Below are 15,237 nucleotides of genomic sequence, written 5' to 3'. Positions count from 1 at the left end.
TTTTTTTTTTTTTTTTTGGTGAGGAAAGTCAAAAAAAAAGAAAAGAATTTTTTTTCCATTAGAGTAAAGTGAATATGAAATAATAAAATGAAAGAAATGTGAGGATGAGTAATGTATTGAATAGATATTATAATTTTACGAATACGAATAAAATGACGCCATCATGGATCATGCGTGATTTTTTTTTGTTGATTAAATGGATAAATGAATGAACCATTTTTTTTCGTTTATGCTTCTGCTATGGAATTCACTACAAATGTAAAAGAAGAAGAAGAAGAATCGTCATTCGATTAAGATTATTTCATTCATACAATATAGTATAGTAAAGATAGGAAGATATCTTTTATTCTTGGATAAAAAATGGATCAACTACACACACACACACAGACACAAAAACATTCATTTGAGGTTCTATGAACTAAAAGAAAAAGAAAAAGAAAAAAAATCTTTTTTCCCCATAGTACCATTTATTCTGTGTTGTTTGTCTTTATATTTGTATGGGTTATCTCCGTTTTAAGTATAGGCTTAGCTCAGGTTCATTACCAAATAAAGAATTGAACAAACGAAACGATGACGATTGATAATCATAGTAGAGAAAGAAATAGAAAAAAAAAATTGATGCCCAAAAGAATAGGCCATATACTTTTGAGATTTGAGATTTTTTTTCCAATAAAATGAAATGAACGGCCACCATTCAAACAAAGCAAAAAAAAAAGAAAAATCAAACAACGCAAAATCAGACTTGAGACTGAATTTTTTTTTATATTCTTTTTTTCCACAATTTCAGTGATTCTTTACGATGAAAACATTACTCTAGTTGATCAGGTTATGATCGATAAATGGATGAATGGATCAACCAAGGCTACATGATCGATCTAAATGTCTTGCTTACTGTTGGTATAATCATCTTCATCATTATAGCTATTATCATTGTTAAATTGAATTTTTTTTTTTTCATTTCTTTTTTGTTCACTTTGTTCAGTGATTGCTGATTTTGCTAGTTTTGTGGCTCCGGATTTTTTTTTTGACTGAAATTCATTTCTTTACTGAAAGAATATATAAATTATTATGGAATTCAGATTTTTTTTTTTTTTGGTTGAAAACTAGGACATCTTTCAAACCAAACAGCACATATAAAAAGGAATATGAATGTATGTATGTATATTCTATTCTCTGACTTCAAACCGAATAATGTGAAAAACAGTAAAGCTAGATCAGGAATAGACCTGACCGATTTGCACCAAAAAGATAGATTTCACTTCAAACGCGAGATTGGCCAATGAGAAAAAAAAGAATAAAAAGAAAAAAAAGTGACGGCTCAAACTGATATCGAGACCTAGATAGATGAATAAATCAATCTAATATTATGGAAGAAAAAAATGCGAAAAAAAGAGGAAATTCAACCGATCCATCGAGAATTCTGATTATTAGTGATTTTATTCACTAATTTTACATTATCAATATTTGCGTTCGTAGTGAAATGCTGTTTTCGGTAATCAATTCTCATCAATCTCTGGCCTGAAGAGCAAAAAAAAAAAAAATGCAATGTATAAGTGAATAAAAATTTGATTAAATTCATTTGACTGACTTCAGAATTCTGGAACTCATAATTTTCATTCAGTCATAACTATCGAAGTAACCATCATTACCACTTTAAGCCAATCATGAATTCAAACTTGAAAATGATGATGATGATGATGATGAAACAGATATTCAAGAAAGATGTACGCATATAAATAAAATGTGATTTAAATGGTCAAAATTAATTGATTTGAATACGATAAAAAAATGTATTCGAAATTGAGAATATTTATAAATTTTCCGTTCTTTTTTGTTGTTGTTGTTTTCTTGTGTTCAAATATTTGGAATACAAGTAAAAACGATATTCACTACCTAACCTTTTATTATTAGCGATCAAATTACAACAAAGGTTCTGGATTCTGTTCATCATTATATACAATTTGACAAACGGCAAACACATGCACACAATGATGGATCAGTCTTTTGCATTTTTTTTTCTTTGCCTCCTGTGTTATATAACATTCATTCATCGTGTGATATTAGACAGATTTCTTTCGAAATAAAAAAGAATTCTGCCGAAAGAATAAGTAAAGAATGAAAATTTAATTATGTATCGTGTATGCCGAGACAATATTTGAATCTGATTTCAAGTCATAATACCGACACACACACACACACACACACACACACGAATACACTTGAACAAATAAACCATACAATGAAAAAAAAACAAGACAAACAGACCAGACAAGCAAGCAAACAAACAATCAAAATGATGATGCTGATGATGAAGAAAAAGAAGAATTGGAACAAAGTGAAAATAAAAATGGAAAATGAAAAAAAAATCGAAAAAAATGATAAATCAAATACAGAAAAGAGATAAAAAAACGAATACAGATCCAATAGTGGATTCAGAATCCAATTGTGATAAGTAATAAATCAACAAAAATCAGACACACACACACACACACATACATTGGTATTGAATCTTCCAAATATTAACTTTGTATCAATCACTTTTATTTATTTTCTTATTTTTTTTTTCATCGTATCATCTCGCTTGTTTTGTGGAGATTCTAGAATCTAGATAATGCCAATATCCACATCTGTCAATAAGCAAGGTCTTTTCTTTTATCATTGTTACAATTGTCAATCAATTTTCAAACACACACACACACAGAGATATATGTTTGGCGAAAATCAAAAAAAAAATTAATTACATTTGCATTAGATTTTTTTTTTATTCTCTTTGAGATTCAATTCCAAATTTATTCTTCATTACAGATACTTTTCGAATATCAGGCATGGTGGTAACGTTATTTGTGAACATGGCGAGCGAGCGAGCGAGCAAGAAAAAAAAACGGATGACATGCTGACTCATGAAATCAACAACTCTATCTGTTATCTTTTATATCTTACAAACAAAAATGTAAAAAATATATGAAAAAATCGAATGATTTCATGACTCGATATATTGATAAACAAATGATAAAGAATGAGTTATGATGGCTTAAAATAAGTAACAACAAACCAGTCAGAATGACTTATCATCATGATTGATAAAAAAAAACAATAATGACTCATTCTGACTAACAATGAGTCGATATTGATAAACGATGACAATGCCGTATATTGATATGAAAATCAATATAAAAACCTAAGAGAAATTGATTGAAAAATAATATTTTGTTCAACATTCATATTCATAATAATTTACCTTTTTTTTTTATTTGTGAAAATAAAATTTCTACAAGCCATTAGGATTAAAAATCCAAACTCTACACACTATAAATTATGGAACATATATTCCAATGTGCTCGAGAGAGACATCAATATCATCAATAATATATATATGTAATAACCAAGCATCCACACCCATTTATTTCATTTGTCACATTCAAGAAACCATATTTGGATTGAAATAACGAATATGGGAGGAGAATTGTTAAGAAGTGAAGGTGACATTAATCAACATATTATAACGATCGAAACAATGGAACGAATATTAAAATTAACAATATTGATGTCAATGATAACAATCGTGATTGGTCAATTTATGGTGGTGAAAATCAAGGTATTAAATCCTATCGGAGAAAATTCTGATCTAATTGAAGATTTCTGGACTCAGATGAGTCTAGAAAGAAAATTTCATACAGAAGTGATTGAAATATTTCAACGTCAATGTGTCGATAAAATGATCTTGAAAGAAAAACGTATGATTAACTATGTTACAGTGATGGGCATAAAATCAGTTTTGGATAATCGGTCATATCGGTCACGTTCAAGTGTTGGAACATTTCGCAATGAAACATTATACAGAAAAGTTGAACCAGATAATAATTGAAATTATCAACTCATGTGATGCTTGTCTAAAAACGAAGCAAGGACCATCTTACGGAACAATGTGAAAAATGGATCATCTAAAGCACCGTTTGAAATCATATTTATTGATACAGTAGGTGGCAACACCGGAAGATCAACTAAACGATATCTTCATTTAGCCATTGATGCTATGACAAGATACTTATACTTCAAAAACTCAAACTTACCGAGATTTTGTAAAATCAGTGGAAACAGTACAAAAATATGGAAAGCCCAGGTTGGTTGTGGCTGATCGTTACGTGGCAATGGATTCAATTAGCTTCAAGAATTTTCCTCAAAATAATGCGATCGAGCTAGTGTCCACCCCAGTCGATCATATAAAAACGATGGACATTGGAAGAAGACTTAACTTCTGATTTAGTTTATGTTGATGAATTGTATGCTGTGCGAATTCGATTAATTATTTTCAATAATCACTCAAATAATTTTTTTTCGTTCAAAATTGAAAATGGTAGATTTGTAGAAACGACTGTTGCTAGTAGACTAGATTATTTTGACCGAATTTTCAATTCAATTTTTAAATTTATAAAATTGACTTTTTTTGAATTTTCACTGATTATTTTTATTTTATTTTTACTGATTATTTTTCTTATTTTACTAACCGTTAATTTGAATAAAACCGACCGGTTTATATTTTAAAACTGACAATTTATTTTTAAATTAACTGATTAATCACATAAAAAAAAAACTGACCAAAATCGATATATTTACTGATCAATTGACCAAAACTTTTAAAAAATTACTGATCAACCCTTAAAAATACTGCCCGGAAAAATGGTACCAAAAAAAAAAAAAAAAAAGAATCAAGTGCCAATGAAATCATAAATGTTTAGTTTTGTTTTCTGTATTATCTGTTTTGTTTTTTTTTCTTCATCACTAACATGGATCACATTCATTGAACGAAAAACGGATCTCAACCATGTTCAACATGATCGTTCTAATGGCCAATAGGGCAATCATATCATATCATATCATATTCTAATTATTAATTGGCTAATCAATTTGTTCATGTTGAAATTGAGAACGAAGAAAATTAGTATTTAGATTTTCGTTGGTTGAATCAAATTTCAAAGAAACCGAAAAACATTTTATCCATGTGAATGGATAAAGAATATAATAATTATGATGATGATGATTATGATCATGATCATTATATAAAATGTTGATGGTTATTTGACCTATACATCGTATTATTATTATTTTTTTACATTCAATATATCATCTGTTAAATGCATTTTGTTCTATAGTATAGACCAATAGACATATCATCATCATTTGAATTATGATTTGTAGCGATAATAATGTAAAAAAAAAATGTCATTGTTGAAAATGAATGAATCTGAACATGATACATGATTCATATGTCTCATATATGAAAACATTTCCGATCCAAAATAATCGACTATTTTGTTTTTTTGCCACCACTACATCTGTAGCCTCTTTGTGAATGTTCAATTTATTATTTTTTGTTGTTGTTACTATTTTTGTATTTTAAATTGCATTCTGTTGCTGCAATTTCACTGTCATATCATTAATATTATTATATTATTATTATGAATGTTAAATATGTATGGCCAATTTATGAAAATTATGAAAATTTATTTCATACATTGCAATGAAATATATGAATTTTTTTTTTTGATTTGAAAATTCAATATTCTCTGTACAAATATTGTCAGAAATAAAAATCAATCATAAGTATTTGTACAAATGTTTGTAATATATATAGTAAGTAAGTACCACATACACACACTCACACACACACAATTGGGAATACCTAACCCCCTTAATATTACCTGGATTGATTGAAAACCAGGTTATTCTTAGTAAAAAAAAAATGAATTAAAATCTAAATTTTTTTTTCTCCTCTGTAAACACAGCATGGAAACTTGAATTGAAACCAAAAATTGGCCACCATCAAAAAAAAAAAAAAAAACACTACCCACATCATCATCATCATCATCATTGGATATAAAAATAAATCCAAAACATTAACTATCAACGAACGGAATAGTGATCAAGTATTAAAATCGTACATATTAAATGTGAATGTGCCATATTATATAATCGTGTGCGTGTGTAACCTAAAATATATTGAAAGGAATGAATTATATACGTTTAGTTTTAGTTTTAGTTAGTCAGTATAGTAATATTTTTCCTTCATCTGATAATACGATCAACGAAACGTTTGTTTTTTTTTTTTTACTCGACCACCCGAATTCTGTATGAGCACGAATCAAGTTTTTTTTCATTTTTTTTTTTTTTTTTGGTTATATTTCTTTTTTGTTTTTATACGCGGCATACACACACACACACACACATGAAGGATGAAGGACATTTTGAGAGAGAAAAGAGAAAAAAAGCAAGAATAAATGGGTGTGTGTGTGTGTGTGTGAATACAATGTATAGTGACAATAAATGATGAAATAAAAAGACAAAATGTACGACTCGTTTGTCCGTGTGTGTGTATGAGTGTCCGAGTGTATATGTCCGTCAAATAAAAATCGTAGATTATCGTATTTGGTAATAATAATGGGGCCAGTAGGATTTTTTATACGAATGAATGAAAATTGACCAGGATTTTATCGAATTTTATTCGCTCCCATTCTCTCTCTCTCTGTCATTTTGTCATTGTTCTATTTATTTCTTCTCTATATTGGCACACAATATATTTCTTTACCCTATTTTTGTTCTATTCTATATATAAATATCATTCTTTTATCGAAAATAGTTGAAGTAAAAAAAAGAAAAATGTAAATAGCAACACTAAATGATTGAGTGTGTGTAAATCAAGCTTGGATAATCATATTTTTTTTTTTTGCTATTCGTTTTGTTTTGTATATGATGATGATGATGTCGGTGATGATGAATGATGATGTGTTCAATGTGTTTTTGAGAAAAAAAAACTATCGAGAAAAAAGAAAATGAAAATGAAGCATATAATAACAAAATTTTTAGTATAAAAAATTTTTTTTTGTCTACCACAGAACAACTACGTGTGCATGTGACAAAACATTCTCTGAATCAAATTCATAGAGAAAAAAATAGCCTGTTATGTACACTACCTAAATCGTAAAGGAGTGGCGCAACTACCAAAATCGATAGTACACACACAAACTTGTTAGTACTTGCTAATTTAATAGTGTACACTACTAAATTAGCCGGACTTTCGAAGTAAGTAGTGCACACTACTAAATCTCAAAATACAACCCAAATATGTGTAGTACAATACCAAATCTGATATTACAATACTAAATCAGATAGTACACTACCAAATCTGATAGTACACTACCAAATCAGATAGTACAATACCAAATCAAATAGTACACTTGTTGTAACATTCTATATGAATGATATTAATTGTATTGTATTATTGTATGATGATTGACATTGAACAATATTAAAATTATTCGATTTTCTACCATCATCGTGAATACACGTGTTTATTATTTTACAACACTACCAAATCAGATAGTACACTACTTTGATTTTTGATCTCTCCCCCTTTTTAACCCTTTCGACCTCCTTTTCATTATTTGTATTGAATTTAAATTTTATTGCAAAATTAAATGGATAATAAATAAAGCAAGAATCTTTCCTGCTCTGTTAAAATCCAGCTGTGTCTGGAAAGAGACAATTAAGAATTTATTAGCTACCGAAAGATCATCGTTTGAGCAGATCAAATTGGCTATTGAAAATGACAATAAGGGTAAACGCCTTAAAAATATGCAAGAATTAGCCAACATCAAACGTAAATCGAACGAATCTCTCCCGAAACTGGCGACCCGTATATGTCACGGCATTTATGAAGAGGGCCGTTTATGAGTAGAAAAACGTGGTGGCGTGGAAAAAACGCGTCACTTGTGTCTTGGCAGTTGAAGGAAACGTGTCGTTGTAAAATATTAAAATTTTATAAAATTGAAATAAAATCGAATTAGTGATTATTCGTGACATATACACATTCTAATTGACCGTGTATTTGGCAAGTTTGCAGCATCAAATAAAATGCAACTTGAAATTTTTTTCTTTCTAAATTGCCTTCCGCTTGATATTATAATTATAGAAGAGCATCGTGTTCTAGGCAGCCACCTGATTCATCAAATCGCGATACTCCTGCACAACATGACCAGGAAATGATTGATCCATCAAATCGCGAAACTTCTGAACAACATGACCAAGCAATGATTGATCCACCAATTCATGAGATTTCCGCACATGATCAAGAAATTCAAGAAATGATTGCTGCATCAGAGATTCCAATGATATGTGATAATGAACAAATGGATTAGGAAAATCAAGATTATTCAAATTCTGTTTATGATGACCCCGAAGAATTGGAAACGATTCAGGAGATATTCAAAGAATCTTTTGATTTTATAGCTGATTCAAATTCTTGTTCATATTATTCTAGTAACATAGCAATGCTACCCGACGGTAATTTTTTGAATGATGTAATTGGAATTATAGCTTTTCATTTTTTTTTTTCAATTTAGACGAAAAAAAGTTCATTGATAAATTCCTGGCCGAACTCATCCAAGTGAAAGTAAATAAATCTATACCTGATAAACATGTTGTTGAAATCGGGAATGTAATCGCAAAATATTTTATAAAAGCAAGAGAAAAAAAGAACATGTTCCAAATATAATGGCAAAATATTGCGGTAGCAGTTATTTACAAAAGCAATTTGTGGCAGAACAAAAAATCCATACAAAACCCGTTACTATCAATATGCCCAATTTACGCATTCAATATTTTCCGATTAAAAATATTTTAAGAAGCATAATTGCTCAATATCCTTGGTTAATTGAATCGATTCAAAAAGAGAAAGAAAGAAAATTTGTTCCCGAACAAGACCGTGTCCATTTCCGAATCAAGAATGAACTAGATACAACAGACAAAGATATGTTTGATAGACTCGTAGGAAAACTTCGAGTTAAAGTTTCTTTCGACGATTTCTCATTTATGGGAAAAAACGGAAGAAAATTTTTTGTGGGTTATATGTCATGTTCAAATTTGCCGTTCCATGATCGGACAAAAAGAAACAAAATTTACATGTTTCTGATGGTCCAGCGACCAAATCCTGATTTACCTGTTGCAAATTTCATCGAGCAATTTGGTCATTACTACAATTATAGAGAGCCAAAACCATGCTCACTATTAAAATTGAATGGAATCACACGCCATAATATAATGCCTCCAGACCTGTTTCATGTTAAAAATATTGTTAAATAACGATATCTATGAATTATTATATTGGCATTGTATGATTTTGCCTTGCTAAAAATACAAGTGTTTCGAACTTTGATTTGGTGTAAAAATTTATAATTAATTTCATGATTTATTAATAAAAACCATTTATTCAAAACGTAATTTTGTTATTATCGTTCATCCTCAACATTTCACGATCTGTTGGATAAGTTTCAAGACGACTTTATGTTTATATTGTCATCATATTCGTCGTCTGGTTTTCCGTCTTCGTATTCATCTTTGTTTTTATAGTTATAATTTCCATCGTCGTTGTTTCCGTTTTATTCGTCTTAGCGTTTATTGTCGTTTTGTCATAAATTCACTTGTAAAATCGTTTGTTAAATAATGATTATAATATTATAAATTTATTTATTTATTGATTCAAAATTCAGTTATTTGGTTGTAGTTATATACTTAATTTTATCTAAATTTATGTTTATTCATCAATGATGAATTTGTACTTTTTAGATTGTTGCAAACTACTTTCAAAAATGATAGTGTACACTGCCATGTTGTTTAGTACTTATTCATATCGTAGTGTTCACTACCATTTGTACACTACTAACTAGTAATGTACACTACATGCTTTTTTCTCTGTGAATGATTCGGTGTGCAAAAAAATAGTGGTTTCGAACACCAAAAACCAAATGAACAACAATGGCAACATCATTTTTCAAAACAAAACAAAAAAGAAAAAAAATGAAGAGAATGGCATGAATTACATGGCATTGGCAAAAAAAAAATGAAAGTGAACAACAGTGGAAAAAAAACCCAACCTAACCAGAAAATAAAACAACAAAAAAAAAGACTGAAAAACAACAACAATACCAACACACTAACAAACATATGGGCATTTTGAATGGAGCGATTTTTTTTTTTTGGTTTTTGGTTTTTTTCCGATATTGTTATTGTTATATACCTATATCTTCTATATATATTATTATTTTGTATATGATATGATAATATTTATTGGCAATGAGCATTGATGATCTGTGTGTGTGTGTTTGTCATATAAATTATATCATCATCGTATATATAAATATATATGGATCATGATTACATATGAAAAAAACAAACAAATAATATGGTGCATATAGTAAATTCAACCAATATAAAAGACAATATGGAAAATTAATTCGATAAGATCGATAACAGAGAGAGAGAGAGAGAGAGAGAGAGAGAGAGAGAGAGAGAGAGAGAGAGAGAGAGAGAGAGAGAGAGAGAGAGAGAGAGAGAGAGAGAGAGAGAGAGAGAGAGAGAGAGAGAGAGAGAGAGAGAGAGAGAGAGAGAGAGAGAGAGAGAGAGAGAGAGAGAGAGAGAGAGAGAAAAAAAATTTTTTTTTCTTGTTGTTTGTATTTCACATTCTTAACACACCATATACACACACACACACAAACACAATTGTTATGTAATTGGCTTTCCATTTATTTGCACACTTATTTGATGAGAAATGAATGAATGAATGAATGAATGGAAAGTGAAAGTAAAAAAAATGTGAGAAAAAATCCGCCCAACCATCCAGAATTGTTCTTGAACCATAGAAAAGCAGAATAGACATGAACGGAATTTTTTTTTCGGCATACACATTTCATTTCTTTTTTTCTAATAATAATTTGGTTTGTTAATTTTGTTGTGGATTTATTATGTATACGTTTTCTTTTCTCTCTCTCTCTCTCTCTTTTTTTGCCACGACACCAGAATTAACCACTTTAATGATGATCATAATCATCAGACAACCAAAATAGAATGCATAGAAAAAAAAATTAAATCAACTCGAATCTTAAAAGTATGAATAAAATACATTCACACTATAAACCATTGAATCAGCATAAATTAAATGAGAAAATAAGAAAAAAAAACCTGAAGAATTATTAAAAAAAAATAAAAAACTTACAGCAGAAAAAAAACTTGATAAAAAGTGAAAGAATTTTTAGTCAATTAATTGCGTGTGTGTGGGTGTGAATTAGCTAGTGTAATTGAATAGATAACAGAGGGGAAAAAAATTTTTTTTCCATCCATTCATTCTCATAACAAGTTAACACTTGAAAAGTGGGAAAAAAAAATTTCGTTAGTCATTATAATATAAACACTTACACATGATTGTCGTCAATCATCATATTGAATTGTGGATGAATTTTTTTTTCCTTGAATTCTATGTTTGTTTTAGATATTCAGAGATAGATAGAGAGAGAGAGTAAGAAGTTCAAGAGAAAATTTTCGAAATCAAAAATAAAATAAAAAAAAAAGTTTTTTCTCGTAAGTTTGATGATGATGATGACGATGCAAAAGTTTTTTTTTATTTTATTTTTACAACCGCCTAAATATAATCATAACAAATAGCAATGATGGATGGAATAAAAAACAAAACACAAATCGTCTGAAATAGAATGAATTGTAGAATTGTGAATTTGGCCATAAAATATGGTCCGAATTAAATGAATTCTAATTCCGTATTTTTTTTTTTTTTAGTTTCTATTAAATGGCTAATCACATTCTATCTATGATGGTATTCAATTGTTTGCTCATATATATTTGTCATTATTGTTTATGGAGAAAAATGGATAAGAGAGAGAATTCAGTCAAACGGAATGGCAGAAAAATACAAACAACTGACAAAAACAACAACAACAAAAAAATAACAATGATAATGGATAACAACAATAACAATAACAGAATAACAATAATAATAAAATGATGAAACATTTGATCTAATTGGATCTGATCTGTCGATAGAATCGAGTATGGAATCTAGAATTCAAAAATATCCATTCGAATAGGAAAATGTTAACTGTAATGATTTTCAATTGGCCATATTGAATATAAATCAAAGAATTTTTTTTTTTTTTTGAAAAGAAGAAAAAAATAACAAAGTCAACTTTATTTATTTATTTTGAAAAAAAAAGATTTTTCATATATAATGACAACTAATCAATCAATCAATCAATCAATGAAAAACGGAATCGATTCGACACTTGGATCGAATTCTAATCGATTCGACAACAATCGATAAGTTTTTTTTTCTCATTTAAATCAAACAAAATAACGATCGAAAAGGCAAATAATATATGAATCGAACAAAAACATTTGCACTTTTATACACGTATGAACATTGAACATTGACGAAAAAAAAATCTATCTCCAAGGAATTTTGGATGATGAGAATGACACCATACCAGAATACCAGAATTCATGAAAAGTAATTCCGGAACTAGAAACTTTTTCTTTTGCTCTTGTACAAGATCGTCAATCAATACATCATCATTGCCTACAGCCCTACACACGCACACACACACATACACACACACTTTCGTTTATACAGAATCATCCATCCTGAAAGGCATCGAGTAAAAAAAAAACAAAACTGTACCAAAGTTCCTAAATATATTGAAAAAAAAACGATTCACGACAACATTTTTTTTAAAGAAAGTTTTTCTCTTTCATTTAGTTATGAAATTTTTTTCTGTTTTTTTTCCATATTATTATTCATCATCATTGATCAGATGGTCACAAATCGGTTCATTCATTCATTCTTGTTGTTGTTGTTGTTGTTGATGTATGAAATGACAAATGAAAAAACAAAACATTTGAATTCAATCATAAAAAATAATAATAAAGTAAAGTTATGATGATCATTGTGAATTACGTTCTACCATTATTATTATAATTAATATACAAGTAAAAATAATAATGATATCAACAACAACAATAACAACAACAACAACAACAACAACAACGAAAAAAAAACATTATTATTCTGATCCATAACCTTGTCTTATACTGTGAAATTTATTTTTCATTCTAAATTCACATAACAATATTCCTGATTCTAATAATAACAATAACAATAACAATAACAATTATTCTTGAAATGAAAAGAATAAAAATTCATACATTTCAAAAAAAAAAAATAAAAAAGGTACAAAGGCTTAATCTATGACTTTTTATTCTGTATTCTATTATTATGCTATATACACATTTTGTAATATTGCAAAATGATGATGATTTGCTTATACAAACAGAATTTTTTTTTATTGCTTCGGGCTGTATAAAATGTTAAGGATAGAATAAAAAAAAAATATTTACCAATGATGCAATAACAATTACAGTAATGATAATAATCGAAAAATCATAAGAATAAAAATCTGAATAATAATGAAAAGTCATTCTTTGTAGGCCAGTTTGGCCACAATTAGCCCGAAGTGTATTGAATTCATAAACGTGATGTGTTTGTTTTTTTCCCCACTCTCTTTATTCGACCTGGATGGATGAATCTTAACATATGAACAGACAAACAAAATGAAATGAAATTGAATTAAGAATAAAATTTTCTACTCATGAATTGTTCGTTTGCCTCAAGAATTCAAATGTAAAGAATATGAATATGATACTCAATAACATATTAGATTAATTTATGGAAAAAATAAAAATAAAATAAAATCGAAAATCATCACGAATGGTCATATGTTCATCCAGATATCCTTTGATGCATTCGTAAATGAATTTGACCGATTTGTTATTGTATAATCAATAATATAAAAGCTAGGAGAATATTTCCACAAAGATTACAGTGATTTTAAGCTTTTATTTTATTGAAATACATTAAAGAACATTGGCCACAAATGTCAAAATCGATTCTTGAAATGTGATGATGAAAAAAAAAAGAAACAAATAATGGATGAAACGAAGTAAAGAAGAATGGATGAAAAAATGTCTAGTTTAACATTTGAATATTTCATGAGTAAGTTGGTTTTTTTTTTGTTTGGACCATTTTATTGAATTATTTGTGTGATACAACACACAGACAGGACTTTAGGTTTTTGGATCAATTTAGGTTTGATGCTACCAGATTTGATCATAGTTTGATTCATTATTAATTGATTAATTTCAACTATGATTATGATTGAAATCGATACATAAAAAATTATTGAATAAAATTTCCCAAATGAAAAAAAAACCAAAACAATAAACAGAACAAACATAATAGAATATAAGAATTAGACAAATTCCTTATGATGTTTAATGGATAGAATTTGTCTAAACAACAACAGCAACAACAACAACGGCAATCATTATTGTTGATCTAAATATTTTCGGAACATTAAATTATATCATTATTATAGAATAATTTTGCAAAAACATTCTTTTACAATTTGGAATCCAATGATAATGATGATGGCGGTGATGATCATAATGACTATGACGACAATGTTTTATAATGATAATATTGCTTTTCAATAATGTCGAATGAAAAACAGCTACAACAACTTAAATCTTGTTCAACAACCATCGTTAAACAATTGGTCTATATATGGTGATGCTAATGATTTGATTTCAACGGAAACAACTCCAATAAGAAGATGACAACAACAACAACAACAACAACAAAAATTTTGATGATAAAAATTTACTTACGTAACAAACCAACGACTCAAACAACCATAACAAAAACGAATCACCATTCGTATGGCAGTGAATAGAAACCGAAATAGAAAAAAAAAGACATTCTAACGTGCCAATGGTATCTATTCTATTATTTCATCATGAAATAAATTTTTTATTTTTTTTTCAAAGCCTAGTAGGCATTATTATTGTGTAATAATATGAACAACAAATAATTCAGGTTCGATTAGTTTTTTTTTCTTATTTCTATTCTTTTCCTTTCTTTTCTTTTCATTTGTGTCTCGTTTTTTTTTCAATTTCCTTTCTTTGTTCTGGATGGATCACTTTAGAATCTATCTATTCTATTCTATTATGACGCTTAAATTTTGTGCGCCAAACGCCTGTACCGAGCTCGTCTATTATTATATAATTATTATTAACCAATTTTGGGCGTTTCATATTTGTTTGTGGTACGTTTGCATTCAGATACATTCATTGTATGTAGAATAATTTTAATTTTTATCAACATAACACCCATTTATCCATTCATTCAAATAAAATTTTGATTCAAAAAAAACAAACAAAAATTTATACGGCTAAACAATTAAATTAACACACAACAAAACAAATATATATTCTGTAACAACACAATAATATAATGATGGTTGTTAACATTCTCATCTCGATGAATGAATACAATAATAATGA

The 15,237-nt window shown here is 28.4% G+C and overlaps 1 protein-coding gene across 1 annotated transcript; it reads left to right on the top strand.

The window, feature by feature from the left end:
• The first annotated feature begins 8,036 nt into the window (after positions 1–8,036).
• LOC124498818 (uncharacterized) lies at positions 8,037–9,135 on the top strand. Its single transcript, XM_075731415.1, is given in 4 exon segments — positions 8,037–8,147; positions 8,193–8,337; positions 8,397–8,516; positions 8,519–9,135. Coding segments are annotated over 4 exon segments (993 nt in total).
• The last annotated feature ends 6,102 nt before the right edge of the window (positions 9,136–15,237 follow it).

Source organism: Dermatophagoides farinae, chromosome 5, assembly GCF_024713945.1.
Source record: "Dermatophagoides farinae isolate YC_2012a chromosome 5, ASM2471394v1, whole genome shotgun sequence".
Classification (NCBI taxonomy): domain Eukaryota; kingdom Metazoa; phylum Arthropoda; class Arachnida; order Sarcoptiformes; family Pyroglyphidae; genus Dermatophagoides; species Dermatophagoides farinae.
Note: the sequence above shows the minus strand (reverse complement) of the source record. Positions and strands in the feature narration are given on the sequence as shown.